Source organism: Vanessa tameamea, chromosome 15, assembly GCF_037043105.1.
Source record: "Vanessa tameamea isolate UH-Manoa-2023 chromosome 15, ilVanTame1 primary haplotype, whole genome shotgun sequence".
In the NCBI taxonomy this organism is placed as follows: Eukaryota; Metazoa; Arthropoda; class Insecta; order Lepidoptera; family Nymphalidae; genus Vanessa; species Vanessa tameamea.
Window position 1 is genome coordinate 9,329,471 of NC_087323.1, and position 21,351 is coordinate 9,350,821.

General features: G+C 32.3%; 1 protein-coding gene across 9 annotated transcripts in view; it reads left to right on the forward strand.

The window, feature by feature from the left end:
* LOC113399630 (uncharacterized protein) overlaps positions 1-21,351 on the forward strand; it is a 325,751-nt gene that overhangs the window by 55,750 nt on the left and 248,650 nt on the right. For all 9 annotated transcript variants that reach the window (XM_064217105.1, XM_064217108.1, XM_064217112.1 and 6 more), the window contains exon 3: positions 16,974-17,364. In XM_064217105.1, the coding sequence (XP_064073175.1) occupies positions 17,213-17,364 (152 nt within the window). In that variant the 5' untranslated portion in view covers positions 16,974-17,212. The remainder of the gene's footprint in view (positions 1-16,973; positions 17,365-21,351) is intronic.

Sequence of the window (21,351 nt, forward strand, 5' to 3'; positions counted from 1 at the left end):
AAAATATCATTACAAGGCACATAATCTTTTAATATGTATTCTCTTATGTAAAATCTCTTAATATATTGGGTACTCGAAAACCACTTAGAACGTTCTGGATTCTCGAAGGGATTATAAAGACGACCAACCGTCAAGGGAGACATTGAAAGCAGACTTTAACTCATAAAGTTTTGAATTTTGTTCAAAGAATAGACGTTAACACACAAGCACCATTAAACATTCAAAAGAAACTTATGTGTGTAAATTCAAGTAAGAATATGACTCCAGCATTTTTAAATATGAGTTATTATTCTATTAAATATAACGTGAGATAGAGAATATGTGAACTCACAATGAAGTATACAATAAATTATGTCTATACTAATATAAATCTGACAGATTTTTTAATCTTTATTTTTCTCTTCTTATTATTAAATATATCTCCTTACTTTTGCCTCCTTAACTATTTAGATTTTTGCTTGTTTATTTTTCACTTCGTTAATCGCGACTTTTAATACTAGTAATTCATATACATCTAAACTAATATTATAAATGCGAAAGTTACTGTCTGTCCGTTAAACGAATGAACCCAATTCGATGAATAATTTGGTATGAAATAAGCGGGAACTCCAAGGAAGGACAAGGCTTCTTCTCTATACCTAACGCCTAACGACGAAAACCTAAAACTTGAGTGTAGCCACGAGCTGTTAGATTTAAATTTGGAATATTAGTTTCTAGTATTTTTACCGGGATACCGTGTCCCGGAGTCATGTTATTTTTATTATAGTTTATGATTAAAAATATATATCAAGTTGAAAAGGAGTAGGTATAATGAGCTATCTCATACAATATCGGGTATGTTTTTGTATGTACAACAGAAATTAATATTGAACAACCTCTTTTGTAGAAAATAAAAATGTATACGTAAAAGCAACATAATGGCTAATAAAATGGTTCATGAAATGGATGATTTTAAACCACAAATAATTTCATATATTCTGAATGTTAATTTAGACAGATTGAAACCAAATGAAGCGAGGGCAGTTAAAATAACGTACGAGGACATAAAACTGTTGCTGATACCGCATAAACTGTGCGGATGTTCGGTGATGCGTGAAAAATTATACATACATATATGCAATTCGCTTCCTGGTGCTCGATGCATTGTCTATTTCCAGTGATTTACTTTTGGAATCGAATTTAAATGCACGCCGCTCCTGGATTTTCTTGTTCGAGCGAGATAATGTTTTAAGTGTCAGGTTGGAAACGTATTACAATTCTAGTATTATCAGTTCGAAGACTAGCTATCCGGAGAATATCGGAATGACATTGCCATGCATAAAATGTTCCAAAAGTTATAGAATATAAAATTTGAGGAATTTATAAATAGTTAAAACTGTATCAATCTAAGGGGAGACGTTTTTTCGGTAATGCCTAACTGAAAATATTACTAACCAATACAAAGAAAACTTATGTAACAAGACGCAGGTGAGCTTCGGAAAAGGTTTTATATATGTAGTATTATTCTCTAAGAATTTGCGCTTCACTATTTCACCCGCTTCAAATTCAGAATTTAAATTGACGTGACAAGACACGTCACTACACTTGCTGGTATGGCTATATGCAAGCCCGTCTGGGTAGGTACCAACCATCAGATATTCTACCGGCAAACAGCAGAACACAGTATTGTTGTGTTCCGGTTTGAAGGGTTAGTGAGCCAGTGTAACTACAGGCATTAGGGACATAACCTCTTAGTTCCCAAGGTTGGTGGCGCATTGGTAATGCAAGGAATGGTTATTATTTCTTACATCGCCATTGTCTATGTGCGGTGGTGATCATTTACCATCAGGTGGCCCATTTGCTCGTCTGCCTAACGATACCATAAAAAAAAAACAAGAATTAATTTCGTGTCCTTGTTTATTTACAATTAAAGTGCAAAATAAATGTTTTTTTACAATGTACAATTACCTCCTCTTAAAATATAACAATAGACAGTTCTTTACAAATTGTAAGATTATAGAAACGCTGCACAATAAAACATTATATAATAACGAAACAGCTATACAGCCTTGTTGTTATTACTTGTGCAATCCGTAAAGTCCTTTCAGACGGAGGCCCACGTGCAAGACTATATAATCCCGTCTGAGTGGAGCTCAAACAGGTTGCGTTTGGTATTTACTCACGCCAGAGTTTATTCTATCATTAAAGACTACGGATGATTTTACACATGGCAACTTCAGTGCGCATTTGGACGTCGCCGGTAAGGCCTGTAGCGACTCTTATTGACTAAGTAGGTTATTTAACAGACTGTTAAAATGCATGTTAACTAAACACTAGTATAAATGCATGTTTTTTCAGTATTATTTATTATTTATTTATTTAATTAAATATACATTTTATTTTATGTTCTACTCTATTAAGAACGATGCAACAAAAACCCTATTGGATTTATCTGTAGATCGATGTTCGTTGTCAACACTTATAGACTTAAAACTATACAATAATAACAAAAAATAAGAGAAACAAAAGCAGATATATAGGAAATAAATAATGTAACAATTAAAGTTGGTTCGCTGAAGCTACTCAATAGGAATTTATCAAAAGTCCAGTTTTGTTAACTTACGAGTACTTTATATTAGATCAGCCGTTTGTGCAATATATAGAGAATTGAGTAATTATAAATCTGTAAATTTTGATTTATTACTACTTTTTTCCTACTAAACGATTACTTGGTACTTTTAGTAAACTTCATTAGTAATTGATTATTAATTTACTTTAACTAATTATATGTACATATTTTGTTATAATTTATTAAATAACGAATATTGTCTTTAGATCCGTCGTCCTAATTCAGCTTAGTTAACGTTTGATAGTTAAATATTGAAGGACTGGAAGAAAAGCATTTAGGGTTTAAGTTCACCTTTTGGTTAGATGTATATTTGTGTTATTGGATATGATTTTAAATGAAATAATAAAATCATCTAAATACATTTGCAATATTTTTCATACAGTAGGCTACTTTTTTATGCCTATATTTTTTTTTTATACCTTCGAAGCCGAGGGAACAATTACAGACAACTATTATTATATAAATTTAATTGTATTCGACTAGGAGAATAGTAACTAATGAGTTTCCGGACCAGTGGTGATTTTACGTTAATAATTCTGTAAAAGTGCTCGTAAAGGCTTATTCAAAGTATATTCCGATTTTAAATAAACGATTAGCTTTGTGTTTTCCGAATCCATATATTTCATATATGTGGAATATATGGATTTCGATTGTCACAAATAATCGAGTTGCATAACGTCCATTAATACGTAGCCGCCTCGACCCAGATCCGTTTCCTGCCTTTTTATTTATAATAGGCTTATTTTACCACTTCCAAGTATTTGAAATGACTAATGATTACCGAAAAATGATTTATCGACGTATTGTTTTACGAATATATCTTCTTGTTTAGACTTCGAAATAAATATTCCATTTTGTTGCTTCGGTAGGGAACGTATTTTTGGCGTCACTTAAAAGTTGATGGCTTCCGTTTATTTCCCATGTCCTGTAACTAACTATGTATTAGTATTAATATAAAACATAATTTTTAAAACATTACTTTTAAAATATTTAACAATAATTTTCAATTGAAATAAACGTTGACGTTTGCTAGTTTGCTCTCCTGTTGAGGACAAATTTTGAAATCCAGTTTAACACGATATTCTCGTCAGTTCGATATATTGGTGGTGACTTTAATTCCGTATATAGTGATTTTTCCGTTTCTCTTGATCTCTTAAACCTCCTCATCCAAAAAATTATGTAATTTTCAGATGAAATCAACGGGTTCTATCAACTGGATCATCACGGCTCGTTTAATGAAAATACTAATTCCCGCCTTCAGCCCGCTTGTGGGTTTGTCGGTCATTTGTGAGGTGCCCTATGTCCTCTTCTGTAAATCAGACACCATGAATGAAAATTCATGATTATCAGTTGAGTAGTTAAGGCCTAAAAGCGTTACAAACACACATACATTTAAAATATTAGGATGTGCTGTAAATAAATGTCGCAGTTAAAGAATAAAGACAGCGGTAGTAAATCTGATTTTATGGATATTAGACTGAATTTAGCCAATTATTATTCAATAAGTACCTCTTAGTTGATATTTTTTTCTACAAAAAACTCATTGTAAATCTCGTAATTTTAAACGATGTCGAGATAACTGAAACTAAATTTCATAAACGAGGTCAAGCTGAGCTGTTGTTCCAATCACATCAGCCGACGTCGACCTGTCAAACGCTGACGTCGTAAACTTTAACGCAAGCGTTTATCGGCCATTTCCAGTGCAGCCACGAATCCGGCGATCTGAAATAATTTATGTTTATTCGTAATTGAAAGGAAACAAAATATTAAATTTCGACACGACTGATGATTAAGATATCAGAAGCCATGACATACGAGCGTCTTGTGAGTGTGCTGAAATTCCAATGTCTTAAAACTTTGTTGTAATTATAATTGTATCGATTTTGGTTATTTAATTCATTGGTAATTTTTTTTTTAAACTACGATATAGTGTGTGGTCTATATACATATATAAAAGCAAAATACCTCTCACTGATTAATCACGAAATCTCAGAAACTATAATTACCGACAAATTTAAAATTTGGCAGGTAGGTTCTTTATAGGGTAAGAACGGATTTCGAAACTTACGTTTGTGTTTTATAAATTTCGAGAGGGTAAAGCCGCAGGTTCAGCTAGTTTATATGTAAAAATATATTTGTTTTACGTATTGTGTTCGTGTATTGTTCATCTGACTGAGTTAAAAGTTCAGAAATGAATGAAATGAATTGTCATTCAAGAACAGATTCCGATATTTTACCGTGCAAGTTTAACACTCGCGTTGTAGTTGTAACGGATATATTCTTAAACTAGCTGGAAACCTTGGAAATTTACCTATAACACCCCCCTCCCATTTAAATCGAATCAAAGGTGAATTACAAAAAAATGCCTTTGTCCTTCCCCGGGACTCAAACGATCTCCATACCAAATTGCCAAAAGGTAGCAGACAGAGTTACTTTCGTATTTATAATATTAGTATAGATAAAATCTAAATAAAACATTGTCATACTTTAATTTATTATAAACAATTTAAATAATGTTATTTGAAAATAAATGTTCAATTTAATAAGTAAATATATCTTATTTTAATTTATGTGGTATATATATTTGAATGTGTGTGTGTTTTAGTCGTTGATTTTACGCTGTTTTCATTGTTCCGTTCCAAACACCCTCATCAATCATTAACGCTTCGGGCGGATATTTTAATTTTTTTTTAATTTCATTCCGCCGAATTAAATTTACGATACATGCCCACTCATACAAGAACATTAAAAGTGTTATAATAACATCATTGAATTTATTCATATTAAAAACATTCAATAACATACCGGAACACAATAATATTAGGTTTAATACTTGGTTGGCAAGTTTCATTATTGGATTTTATTATAACATTACATTAACAGCTTGTAAATTACCCACTGCTGGGCTAAGGCCTTCTCTCCCTTTGAGGAGATGGCTTTGAGCATGTTCCACCACGCTGCTCCAATGCGGGTTGGTGGAATACACATCTGGCAGTATTTTTTTGAAATTAGACACATGCAGGATTCCTCATGATGTTCTCCTTCACCGCCGAGCACGAGATGAATTGTAAACAATTTAAAATTAAGCACATGAAATTCAGTGGTGCTTGTCTGGGTTTGAACTCGAAATCATCGGTTAAGATGCACGCGTTCTAACCACTGGGCCATCTCGGCTCTTATAAAATATATAAAAATTAAAAAATTCCCCTTATCAAGCATTTCTATGTCTTTATCGGATTATATTACTGAAAACACGAGGTTTCGGTAGCCACATCCTTGTCTATGCTTTCTTAAAAGAGGGTCGGATAATTGGGTATTGAAATAAATAAGTGAAAAAGTCGGTTCAAATGATACTTAAATATAAATGTTGATTTCATATCATATTCTTATGTGAAAATTTATTACCATTTACTTACTCGTATTTAATGACTAATTATTTCATATTTTGCAAGAAATTTAAAAAGATCGATAAATGAATATTTAAATAAATCGCACATTTAAATTTGGACAAGTATCCGAGCTATCATGCTTAACTTGTATTTATAGTTTATAAATAAAATAATAACATCTATCTATCTATGTATATATTTTAGTGTCAATATCAAAGCGTTCTTGAGTTCGTAGTGCAAATATCTCTGAATACGCTCGTGTACTTGAAAGTCAAATAAGGATTGTAATTAAGTGTACCCACTTCAGAACGCTCTTGTTCCAGTGACAGTCGTGTGATGAATTCAGTTGTTTACATCCTCGGTACAGAGAAGCTGTTCATTGAAACCGATCTACAAGACGTACATATATAGGCTTAGAAACAATATGAATATCAGTTTGTGGTACATTTGAATTGCAGTCTTAGATTTAGTTTTGATATTTAAATTGACAAATAGAAAATTCTAATTGATATGGTATTTAGTAATAATGCTTTTAAATGAGAATGGTACTTAAAATTATGAATAACGACATTGGACATATTTTATCTTTGCCTGGATTTTTTTTTAATTTCCTTAGACAATTTACCAGATTTTATACTTATTCATATTTTTATATAAAATATTTTACGACGTATATTAAATAGATACCAGTGTTAATGAACAGCAAAATATTTCCTAGATTTAAACAAGATTGTCTATCAGTTGGATCTAAATTCCACCACGCTACTACAGTACAGGTTTGACCTTTGCTTAAAGTTCTCGTCTTCTATCCTATGAGCATTTATTAATAAAAAAAAAACGAATAACATAACAAACAGAATATCGTCCACTTGATTTAAATCAAAACTATCAATATTTGTATCACTAATATTGACGCGCAGATAATATTAGTATAAATACATAACCATCAGTAGTCTTCTGACTTCTGAAATGCTTGGGATTGTTTCGGTTCCTGCTTCAAACATTTCTACTATTAATTCCAATATTTGCATAGGATTGTATAAATTGTATTGAGATTTCTGAGGCGAACAAATATAATTATATTAAACAAATGCAGACTAAGAAACGGACATTGTTAGTACAATGCTCAGAAATTCCCCTGAAATTTCATTGACTTCACAATAAGTAAAGGAGATTTAATGGATATAAATATATATAAAACTTCATTGTATATAGGAAGAAGTGAAATTAAACCATTACTTGAATAAAATGATCCTCGATAACCCGAACTTGATCTATAAAAAGAAATTTTATATTTGTAAACTTAGCTGAGGAAGTATATATAAAGTACTATATATGTATATATACTACAGCTAGGGTAGACATCTTCTTTTCTATGGAGTAGATCGTTAGCGTCCAATCAGGGTTTGTGGAAGGACAAGTGCCTACTCCTAAATATTGTCAATCATTTTTTCATATATAAGATTTTTGACCACTTTATTTTCTTAAATAAGTCCTCAACAAATAGCTAATCCATTATGGAACGAACTTTTTTACACTAAAAAAGGATCGCTTTATTCTTTAATAATATATAATTATGAATAAAGTCCATATGGTATATATTTATATAGGCATGGAGATGAGACTCAAAATAGACATAGCTGGTACAAAGGCACAATGAGTAACGCAGGCCTCCAGGCGGCGCTCGTAATTAAAATCTGCCTTTTGGCTCGGGCTATTGTCTGGCACAAGAGATAGCGGACAGTGAAGTGAAGAATAAAAATATCGATATTAAATTTATATTTTCGAATTTCAAATCGCGAAAATACTAGATAATTATCGCTCGTCAAAAAATAAATCGAATTCGAATTGAAAATACTTTTCATCTGTAACGTCGAATTGTAAGTAAACTAGGATAGATTATTAATTTAAATAACGGTTGGATAAAATAAGATTAAAGATAGAAGTAGGTCGCAGTGCTGGACCGGTAGCGAGTTATTGGGAACATTGCCAAATCGATTGCTTAGTGCTTATGCTATCTCAGGGGCCCAATAGAGTGTCCCCTGGATTAGGTAGCGCTCCATTGTAATGGCGGCACTAATACGCGTTGAACTGATACGATTGTAATACCGTTTGAGAGATATAAGATAAGAGAATAATCTTTATTTTAAACTAAGTTGGGCTTGAAGTAGGTCACATCGGGACGCTAGTATTCAGTTATTGGGCATGTAGCCAAATAGATTGCACAGCACTTACATTGTTTCAGGATCCTCGTTTCCTGAATAAGATGCTTCTGAACCGTGACTGTGTGACTGATGTTTTTTTTTTTCTGAGTACCTGTAACTACAGTCTTGTTATAAATTTGCTTTTCGAAAATCTTTGAAATCAATCAAACCGCATTGGATCAACGTTATGGAATATGTTCCAAACCTCCTAAAGAGCCGTTGAAGATTTTGCTCAGCTGTGGGGTATTTACATGCTGTTACTTATTACTATAAAAGTTAATCCAAGCGAAAAACGATTACCATATATTCACCGCTATCGATATAACGACACATTACTAAACGTATAGTGGAGAGCTGGTACGACAAAGCACAACACTAATAATCATAAACATGTGCGAAAAGAGTCGATAGCGTCCGAGGCGGTCCCAAACCTTTTACCGATGTTAAATTTCGTATAACATTCTATCCCCATGTTTAATTAAGAACTGTGGCTCCGTGATTGTGTGGTGTTAAGCTTGGAAATAATGGAATTTAATTCGGGTTACCTTTAAATACCGAAACAATCTTAATGTACTACATCACGACTCTGCGATTACTTGGGTTCTTGACGTATTGTTGTTTTATTTTGCGGTTTATAATTAGTAAAATATGTCTGGTATGTGGAATTGCAGACATTTTTTTATGTAGTAGGTAGACGGACGGACAAATGAGGCACCTGATGTTAAGCGGTCACCATTCTTTACATCACTAATGCGCCAGCAACCTTGGGAAATAAGATGTTATGTCCCTTGTGTCTATAGTTACACTGGGACACTCACCTTTTAAACTGGAATTCTACGATACTTAGAATTGCTGTTTGACGGCAGAATACCTGATGAAGGTATGGTAGCCAGGGCGTGCACTAAGGCTTTATTACGAGGCCCATTGAGTTCAACAATGTATTTTATGAGGATTTACGTATTGTGTGTTCGTTGACGTATTTTTTATTCGTTTTGACTTCTCGTTGCGAGAGGACAATTGTCAACATGAACTTCAAACAAAGTTAATCCGATATGACAATAAGATAATTCATGTAATGCCGAGGAGATGACCGCAAGACCAATCTACATAAATCTTATACGAAAAAATGCAGCGCTTTTGGGATATGTTTTAAGTATATACTCTGTTCCAACCATAATAGGAAAAACGATAAATAAAGAACATTTGACAACAAATTGACGCGATATCATTGGTTGAGAGCTTGATTAATCTATGATATTCATTACGGATTTGCGTAAAAATGGCGTTATGAACGTCGACAAAACAGTTATCGGAATTTTGGAAGTAAAATTAAAGTGGAAATAAGTAGTAAAGTGTACTAGTGTTCTGTTATAAATAAAGGTATATTAATCATAAACTCTTAGTAGTGCACAATATAGCTGAGTTATTAACGAATCGAATGAAATACGTAAATCTAAAGTTTGTTTAATTTTTTTCCTGTATGTAATATATATGTAAATACATTGGAATTGGAATAGCGTGTTATATATTGATATAACACGCTAAGTTGAGTTCAATTAAATTATAATTTGATTCAAATTAACAATTAACAAATCAATTTAAATTGTTTCAAAGGCTTAAGACTAATGTTTATTAATTAACTGTGCCCGCGGCTTCGACCGCATCGCTTTGACTATAATGAATGATTTAAGAACACGCATTCTGAATTCTTATTATTACTTAAATAAGATATAGTTGTATTGTTACTGCAGGGTAAGTTGGTAAACTATCATAGTGAATAAAATCGGTATTATATGCAGTACGATTCTTGAAGAATTCACTTCGTTTCTCACGTGAAATGTTGACAACCGACTTACGGCGATACGCCATTTTGATAAGTTTGTTTAAGGACATATCCTTTAAATTATTATAGAATTATTATAGTCAATGTCGAATATCACATTCTGTCAATTCACGCTCGTGTTCAACGGTGAGTTTTGAGTTTCTTTTTGTACACAGACAGTACAGTACTCATGGTTTATCGATAACAAACAAACTAATCTTTCTCATTTATAATAATAGTATAGATTTATTTCGAAAAGTATCAATATCTAATACCGTAATAATAGCTTATATTTTTAATCCAGCATACAATTTTTTTTAATAAAATATACGAAAATTAAATATATATATTTTTTATCAAATAGTCAAACCTCCACACACTAAGATACCAATGCCTTTAATCTTTATATTTTGATTGAGTATGTTTTTGATGTGATGTTTATTTAAACTTACAGAAACACACACAGCATTACACAGACAACATTACAATCAACATATTTAGGATTACTGTGTGAATAGGTATATGATTTCAAATGTTTTCTGATGTTATGCCCGTTTCCTTCTTTGATCAGGTTTTATTAGTTTCAACCATCTATTGATCGAATATAAAATAATGCTCCTACTTCAGCGTATAATTTAAGTACCTTATAATATAAGAGCCTCATAATTAATGCTGTTTTCAAGCAGTTCATGAATCTTAGTTACTACGCGTCTTTTTATTCCTTCCTTTATGTCACGTCAGCTGCGTTCAGGTCATCGATCTTATTCACACGTTCATCTGCTTTGTGTCGATTCAACGTAAGGCGTTTTTGGTTTAGATGTAACTTTGAAAACCTTACAGTATATACTTCGTCAATAAAAGGGCTATCTAACACTGAAATAATTTTTAAAATTGGACCAATAGTTCCTGAGATTAGTGCGTTCAACCAGCCAAACAAACTCTTCAGCTTTTTAAATATAAATATAACATAAAATTTTCGGACGAATTTAATATTAGTAATGTAAGGCGTCACAAAGGCGTTATCTCAAACTACTTTTGGAAGCACGATCTCGGATTCATTCTTATGTGCGTGTGTGCTCAGCCTTTATAGTCTGTGAATATCCACAGCGGAGGCAGAGTTGCTTTTTTGTTCCGGATCAATGCAAGGAAATATTATTTCTTGCTCGAATATAAATCTGAAATTTATATTCCGAATTTTCTTTAGCTCCATACATTCGTTTAATATAATATTCTGCTTAAATTACGATTGATAAAGGGTCCAGGATTAAAATCATTGAAGCTTAAAAAAAATTATCGTTCAAAAATTTCTTCGTTCGGAATCCATTTGCTTGTGAGGTCAATCACGTTATCATCAAAACGCAGGAAGGTAAACGAGGCACAGGGGCGCTCTCCGTGATACGGTGAATAAATAGGCTTTACGATACTTGGCTGCCACGAAATTAGGGTAATCGATCTTTCGAATGAAGTACAAAAATGAGGTCCCAATCTGAGCTTGATAGTCTTATCGTAACGGCCCTTCATGATAAAGGAATCTTTTACTTATTTGCTATGTTATATAACTTTTTCTGATCCTTTGTAGGGCTCGGATTATTTTCGGATGCTATTATCGTTAATAATATAGTACAAACAAGTTCTTCTTAAGATAAGAAGATTTCGTCCGGGATTATGATTTTAGTTTTGTATTGTTGTAGTATAATATTATTTTGATATATAAGTTGTGTTTATTTCTGATTAATGAAGACGAAAACAAACCATTAAAGAAACTTTGGAACAAAATAAAAAAATATATATATATATTAAGAATAATTGAAAATGACAAAGTTCTAAAATGAAATAAAAATCATTAATTTTAGACTCGTTACACAATAATTATAAAAGCTAGCGGTTATTTTTTATAAAAATTTAAACACATTAAATCAAATAGAGAATATCTAGCTTATTACTAAAACAAAAAATAAAAACCCAACGATCAATCTATTAGCAAAAATATACGTCTTTAACAGAGAATCGAACGTAAACATTACTGTAACATGTTCTCGTAGTATCTAATATATAAAAACGTCTGCCTGGACCATTACGCGGAAACAAAGGCAGCCTAACAACCAGACAGACACTAATGAGGGTTGCAAAAACCCGTCACAATATGAGCGACGCTAACATTACGCCCTTTCCGATGTAGATGCCTAGTTTAGTATGATAAATTAAAAAACAAAGTTATAAATGAGCGTATTCATTTTTAAATAGAACGAATAAGATACTGTTACAGAAAATTGTAAATGAATAAATCGATTCTCCTAACTTGCTATCTACTTTTTTTATCTATGCCTCGAAAAGCTTCCAATTTAATTGCTTCTTTGATAACACACAATTTAAAAAAAGAGATATTTACAGTACAGATTAATAAAACACACATACATACACACACATACATACACACACATACACACACGCACATACACACACGCACTTACTTGATCCATTTTCATTCTAAGTAAAATCTAATTGTAACGCTGCTGATTACAAATATGTGAATCATAAAAAAACTTTACTAATATTTTACTACATATATGAAAACTATAATTTTAATAAAATATTAAACATTATCACAGAATATAAATAAAATTTTATTGATGAGAATAGTAAAAACAAAAATGTTATTACTTTTGTTTATAAAACCGATACTAGTTTCAGCGTATTTTTATGTTTTGTTTCATGAAGCCTTAGGGTCGGAGGCTTGCTCGTGATTAAGCTCTGTATCCGACATAGTGACATCTTTTGCTATTTGCTACTTGTACTATTTTTGCGAGTCTTACCCCAACCGTGTCTCAGAGATCACGAATGTTTCTAACGCCTACAAGAATTTTAGTCTTCGAATTGTTGACTTCTATTATTCTGCATATGTCTCGAGTGTTGAGTGTTATTTCTAATCAGCCAGTGTTTCAATAAGCTTGTGATAGTTATCATAAAACTATTCGTTATATTCTAATTACTTTGCAATTAATGGAATGGTAAGCGAGTCAGTTTTTTTTTTGTAGTTGGTTGTAGCGTGAAGCAATATTTAATTCACACATTTCTAAATAAAAATTTAAATTAAATATTGATTTAATTAAAAAAGTCTCAAGATAACTGGCATGAAGGCATCCATTATTTTTATATAAGTCAATACACACAACTGTTAGTAATTAAGGTTATCACAAGAATATGAAATTTGTTACGTCAATGGTCCAAATGAATGGCGGGTAAAACTGCAAAGCTCAGCTACATATGTATGTAAAAATATATATTAAAACCTCCTTCAAAACACGGTGTATCTTCTGGTGTAAGTTTAATGTATATTGATTTAGTAGTTTTTTAATTAATGAATACCAAAAAAACAACACCATTTATAAATATAATCATCAGCTCATCTTTTATACTTTTTTGTGTGACGAATTAAATTATAGATTACTAGCAGCCCCGCCATGCGGTGCTGGGTATGTGTGTGAGTGTGCGTGTGTGTCCGCGTGTGTTTGTGTATGTGTGTGTGTGTACGGACGTACGTTAAATTATATTGTATGATAATGTTTAGCTAAAACCCTTGTCTGAAACTAGCTGAATATACAGGTGCTTTTTAAATTTCAAGTCATAATATTCAGCGGTTTTTGCATGATGCGTGTTCAAACAAAAAAGAGATCTCTTTTTAGATATAAATTTGTTATTTTAACTATGTACATTTAAATTTAAAATACGAATGTTCGTACAGAGTTCGTTTTAACATGTTATATATGTTTTCGTTTTACTTTTTTTTCTGTTAGAATACCTTTGTCGAATGTGTATTGGTCAGCGCTTGGACAAACAAAGGTTCACTATCAATACATGCAAAAACAGTCACCATGTTTACTGGTAATTGTAGGATAAGATACATTTTTTTTGTTTTTTCTTTCTTTTTTATTAACAGCTCTAAATACTAAGGCCTAAAGCGTCCTCTTCCTCTGATGATAAGGTTTGGAGCTAAAACCACCACGCTGCTCCAATGTTGATAAGTTACACATCATTTTTTGTAAGTCAATTTGTATATTAAAAATAATTTCAATAATGAAATATTCATAAATATAAATTCAATGATGAAATATTCAGAGCAAATAGACACTATGTCTTTTTGTTCTGTTATACATCGAAAAAGATAGAGATGAGCTAGCGTATCTTAATTATTTTAACTGGATATTAGTATTTTAAACATGAAAATAATTATTGAATTACAAAAATATAAAGCTACAGATTGTGAAAAGATCTGTTTAAAGGAATACGGACAATTCTATGTCCGAAATGTAATAGTGCTAGATTTTATAGCCAAGATTCGGAGTATTTTTAGTATTTCAAAATGAAGGGTATTTTAGGAAACTACCGCCAGTTTACAACTAGGACTTTTTTAGCAAAATTGTCCAATCAGATAGATGTGAATCAGAAACGAAGTTACATCTTGAGCTTATTGTATATTCATTCACGTGCAACAGAGCGTGGAGGGCGAATATGATCCAAACCTTCTTAAAAATGTAAAGAGGACTTTGTCCAGTAGACAATTGTCTATTCAATATAACACTAGTTGATTCCTTATACGCGAAAAGCGTTGCGTATTTCTGAAAATTTTCCACTACGACATTTTGATTGTTTTTTGTAGGATTTAGAAACGAGTATCAATTACCATCATTGTTTCAATTTAATCGAATGAACGATGTGTTATCAAATAAAATACGAAGACAACTAAGCAATCGTTTCTTTATCTAACAGTATAAAGAGTAATTTTTGTTTTTGCTGGTAGTATCCGGAACGAATGTACCAATTCTAAAAAAAAAGATTTTGTAAGTTGCGAATGCATATATTAGGGACATTCCGAGATTATTTGTTTTGTGGAAACCCTTTCCAGGCCTAATGAGACAGCACGCTACCCCAAGTCATTAAAAATGTTCTTATGTATCTGATGCTCGTTGAATAGCTTTCAACTTGCCTGGCTTGTTTACGACCTACGTTATTGATTAGTACCTTCTACACCCGAAGCCTTATGAAGCACCCTTAGATCTCACGTTTTCAAAACTGTATTGTGGGACTTAAGAATTTTGTCATTCAATAAAATGTCTATGATTTCTAAAAGTATAATTCTTAGATAAACTAGACTTTTGATATACCACTGAAAAGGAAACTATTTAAAGTCTATGTCTTGCAATACATTTCGGTCACGGCATAGCACGATATGAATTTGAACCATAACATGGGTCACATATAAAACTGACTTATACTGGTGGACTTAATCCGCGATGTTTAATTAACATCCATATACTCAAATCACGTTGATTCCTTCACGCATTTGTATATAGTAAATTAGAATTAGTAAGACAAATTTTGAATGAGTTTCTTTAGTTCTAATCGTACTTTAATTATGAACATTTATCTAACAACGTCTTTATATTGGTGAATACAGTGGGAATCCATTCATAAAACTAATATGTCATAATACCCATTGATAAAATATTTACGTAATATCAATGTCTAAAATCCTTCTCAAAAAACCTAGCTTATTTCTAATGAAAACAAAGGAAAACTCTTCCTAAATAAATGTATTTAAATCTCCATTTAATATACAGATAAAAATGTCAGTAACACAAGAAGGGGTTGACCCCAATTTAAAGTGTATCCTTGATAACGTCCGTGATAACATTAATCAAAGCTCGTATCTTGTCGGGTCCAGCAATTTTCTGGTCAGTGACCTTTTTAATTTGCCACACCGTAAAGTAATTTTTCACTTCGGTGATGTGATAAGCATTACGGGATGCGGTAATCAATGAACTTGATAATGAAGGGATCAACACGTTTTCGACGAATCAAGTAGGATATGCGATTATCCTCATGAATGCCTAAATAAATTCTTGGTGGCCTAACTTTTTGGAGTACAAAGAATTTTGATTATTACACGACATTTTATATAGTTCATTTAAAAAGGTGCCAGAGGTTGGAGCTGTGTAATTCTAGAACGCTATTCCAATGCCAATGTGATTTGGATCACATATTAAATAATTTCATGCGAATCATGTAAAATATCCCCACGTTGTTTCATAAAAATAAGGCACATGAAAACAGATGTGCTATCCCTGGTCTGGACCCACAATATTCGGTAAAGATTCATGTTTTATGTACCAATAAAAAAAATAGTAATTAAAAACTATATCAAAATTTTATCCAATGATACTCAACTTTTTACATTCATTTTATTATTTTCAAGAATATTGTTAAAATTGGAAGTAATTTGATGTAACCTGATTTAATGGACCATTATTTGATTTTATCTTCACCTCAGAACATTTCAAATTGGACATGAAACTGAAACGTAAACATTTGTATAATGACTGGTCCGTAACGAGCATCCGGTAATAGTTCATAATGAACTGTATATCATGCCAACTCGTGATGGGACTCGGGAGTCACTAACAAAAATAGTTTTATAGTCGGCTTACTCGCTATAAAAACTGACACGGTTTTAAACACTTTTAAACCGTTTCGTTTGTATATAAAATTGCGTATTTCCTTCGTTTTTATTGTTTTATTGTGTTCTGTTTCGTGATTACGTGGTAAGATGTTATTTTATTTTTTTATTTGCACGCTGCATAATTTACAAACGTGTTAGGTCAGAAAATGGAATAATATATTCGCTTTTTAATTAATTCTGTATAATTGCATTCTATTTGAGTTATGTATGTGTGGGCGCTGCATATTCTAATCTCATTGTCATCAGGTTATACAAATGGGGCTAATATTTAAATGTCACGTTTACCGGAATAACGTTTCTATAATTTATCGCACTTTGTCATCGCCTTCTAAGTTGACATTTCGTTTTGACGCCAGTCCAACGTCCCCACGACTAATTGACTCACCTTTCCGAGTTACCCACCTCGAAACTAATATTATTTTTTCTTTTTCAGAATTATAAATACAGCGCACGTTAAGCCGTGAAAAAGATCAGAGGAAACAAGATGGCGGCTGAGATTGCGCGCCAAAACACGCGCGCGAGGCGCCATCTGTCACCGCGCGATAACTGTTTCCGCACTTTAAATTGTTTGGACCGTTCGAAATAGTTCTTACATGTGATACGATAGTGACGTTTTTAGCTGTGGTTCTCGTGATGTGATAGTGCTTTAGTGAGTTTTGTGTTGTTGTGACGATGTCGGAGGAGAGGTCGCGGCGACTGTCGCAGATCTTCGACCCACTGTCGAGGTTTACTGACCACAGTGGGGCGGGGCAATCTGCGAGTACTCCGAACAGCCCGCGGCTATTGCCCAGGCGTTCGAGGGATCCCCCGCCACCACCGCCTAGGTATAATATATTTATTAACTATGTTTTACTACCAGCTTACAAGAGAAATGATTATTACACAATAATAAAACTTTAATATAGTTATTAGAGAATTATAAAACATTGATTAACTTATTAAGCATTACACTATAGACAATGTTCAACATATAGTTATAATTATCAAAGAAAATTACTTACTGTGCATAATATTAAAATTCAATTAACGAACTTAAAACGCAAGTTTATGTACCGTTACCCGTAAACTATTTTATCCTATTATTACGTGCAGCTGAGCTCTGCATAGTGTATTAATTGCATCTCAGTTTGCCCCGTAATGATATTACAATTTCTTATCAGAAAATATAATTTTTAAAGAATGAATAACTCCATAAATTAGTTATTAAACCACAGAGAAAACACTGCATTGTAAAGTAGCGAGTACTGGGTGGAAATGCATATAATAATGTGTTGTTATTATACCTATGTGTAGTTAGTTTAATAGTTTATTGGGACTGGTCAACGTGGTATATTGTTGGTATAATAAGGTTATAATTACCAATTGACTATATAAAATAATGCACGTTTAATAAAATTTAAATAGAAATTACATTATATACTTAGATAAAATTATTTAAAATAATTACCTGTTTAAATAATTGTATGTGGAACTTTTTAAGGAACTACACAACTTATCGGAAGAGAGAGAATTAATTAATTAGTTTTAATGTGTTTTAATTTCATATTTAAAACCATCCATTGAAAGTTTAACTAGTTGTCGCCTGCGGCTTTGATCGTCAGTTGTTAGACAATATAAAACAGTAGCCTATGATTGAGTATGAGTGAACTTGAACTCTAAGGTAGGCTTGGGATCCAAACTTAATCGAATTTGGTTCAGTGGTTGGGCCGTGAACGCGTAATGTACAGACATAATTTACATACATAATATTACATAACTAATTTAATATTTGAAAAAATGCGGAAATTCATTACAATACACTGTATCTTTCCATCATTGCTGGTTTTTCTCTTTTATAATGTGAGCCTGCGTGTTATACCTGATTTATGTATACAAGTTTATTATATAAATTAAACATCAAGACAATACTATTTATAGTCACGATATCAATAGTCTTACTTTAAGTGTTTATATCAGAATCAGCAGATCCAAGTATCCGTTATTTATCCAAGATTTCTAATAGAAAATCGCGATTTTATACGGAACTCGTATGTACATATGTTAGCGCAGTACGAGGTTATTTAATTCAAAAATAATAGTTCGTTCGTTTGTCAATACATCAAGATTAAGGCATGTAATCGCAACGCATACACAAAATCAAAATATAGTCTATTCAATCCGTACGGAATGTCGAATTAACCGAGAAGAACCGGCAAGAAACTCCTACAAAGTTAAAAATACATTATCATCAAATAGAAATGAAAATTGTGTTTGATTTTTTTATTACAAGGCAAATATTCAGTGATGATTTGTAAATAAACATTCAGTTTAATTAAAATAGTCGATACCAATATTTACTTGAACTCATTTTGTAATAACGTAATTTCAACGAGTAAATTATTGAAAATAAATGATACGACGAGTTTGTGCTGGATTAATAGCAGATAATGTCGTTGAGCGATGAATGAGTTAAGGGTGATGTTTACGTCGTCCGTGAACGATACGATTTCGATACGATTTTTAGTAAAAACTATAGAAATATATACTAAGACACATTTCGCAATGTAAAATACGAAATAATATGTATTTATACACAATACATTACATGTGATTATGTAAAACGTATAGTTTGTCTTTGCGAAATAGGCGGGCAGACTTACAAAAGTGTCACCAGATGACATTGGTCCCCACTGTCAAATATTGCCGCTTTAAGAATTGTTCATAATTTCCTACGTCACCAATATACCATAAACTACAGCTTCAGGCACATATACGACTAATAGGAACTAAGTTGTTATATTCCTTGTGCCTATAGCTACACTGACTCAATCACCCTTGAAACAAGAACACAATCATATCAAGTATTACTGTTTACATTAACAGCCTGTAAATTTCCCACTGCAGTCCTTATAGGAGAAGGTTTTGGAGCATATTCCACCACGCTGCTCCAATGCGGGTTTTTGGAATACACATGTGGCAGAATTTCGTTGAAATAAGACACATGTAGGTTTCCTTCACCACCGAGCACGAGATGAATTATAAACACAAATTAAGCACATGAAAATTCAGTGGTGCTTGGGTTTGAACCCGAAATAATCGGTTAAGATGCACGCGTTCTAACCACTGGGCCGTCTCGGCTCTGTAGTACTACTGTTTGCCTGTAGTATGTTTTATGAGTAGGTGATATCCGCTATATCACATCATTAAACTGCCGGAAAAACAATGGAACTATAGAGGCTTATAATATAAATATGTTATTGATTACCGTAGAGAATACCTATGATCAAACTTACTTTTTATTTTGGTTTTACTTTACAACATTGTTTAATTAAACAATCATTTCTTATAATTTATTTACTACTTATTATTTCTCTATTTGAAAGACGGAGACGGATCATTGTCTACCTAATCAAGCTCTAAAACAAGTTCGGTAAAGCCAATCACCTTTATTATAAATTATGGAATTAAAGAAAATTATTCCCTGTAAAAGGTATCTTTAGACAAAGAGAAATATTGCCATATTTAACGTGTTTTGTGGTTGTTAAACTCTATGAAGGTTGGACAAGAATTTTTTACCAATCAACAAAATCTCAGAAAATCGTTACGTGTAAACGCGATTTACAATATGTAATATTACGTGCGGATAAAATATGGTCCATTTAAATTGATGAACTTTATCCCATATTAATGCAGCAGTAATACGTTTGCGGTGGAATATTTATGCATGCGTGTGGTATTGTACATAGGTTCAGTACGTATTCGCTTTAGCCTAGTGAATAAAAACGTCTTACGGTCGAAGTTTCAAACTCCGAGAAGCGTAACTTTTTTTATTTCAATATTTAATTACAGTGCATTTATATTTGATCATAAAATACTTAATTAAAGTGTTTAAAATAATCTTTCCTATATTCAAGTAAATATGTAAACAGTGTCAATATAATATTTATAAAAATTGTATAGCATACATGCTACTAAATTAAGGTAGTGTTCGAAATAAAAAAATGGTAAAAAAAAAAAAATATATATATATATCCCGCTGAGTTTCTTTCGCCGGTTCTTCTCAGGTCCGAGGTGCTAAATTCCGAACCGGTGGTAGATTTTTGACAATCAATAAGCAAGTGTAAGCATTTCTATATTGAATAAAGATTTTTGACTTTGACTTTAAATGACATAAGTTAAATTACTGGCTGCGTAACTAAACTCATTGTTTTCCGAAGTATGTATCAAGCCGTTAGGAAGACCTAAGCGCTAGACTAAAGATAGTCGGTGAGTATAATTGACAAGGCTTGATTGGACAGAGACGCACACAGTCCAAGTATTTTAATTCCTAACGGAATAAAGTCTATGTGTTTCCTTGAGGTTCAAGCTTAGTTCATACCATCATTTGGCACCAGACAGAAACTTATAATATGAGTATATATTTGCTATGAATCAGCGTGATAGCTTGAACTTTGATTTGTACTAAATATAACAAAAATAAATAGTTATTTTTAACGCCAATTACTTATATGGCGGACTAGCAAATAGATCAACAGATGGTAACCACTGTCCACAGACATTGGTACTTTAAGAAATATTAATCATTTCTCATATGTTCGATGCGACACTAGCCTTGCAAATTAAGATGTTATGTCCCTAAGGCCTTTTCAGGCACTAGTTAAGACACATCTTAGTTCACAACACATTATCATAAATACATCACAATATCTTAGTTCAGTTCCGACCAGTTCAGTTCAGCTCTAAGGACAGTGTAAAAACAGTAGTTCACCCTGCAAACCAGTATAAAACATTACCAAATGTTGCTGTTTGGAGGTACAATACTCGTATATGAT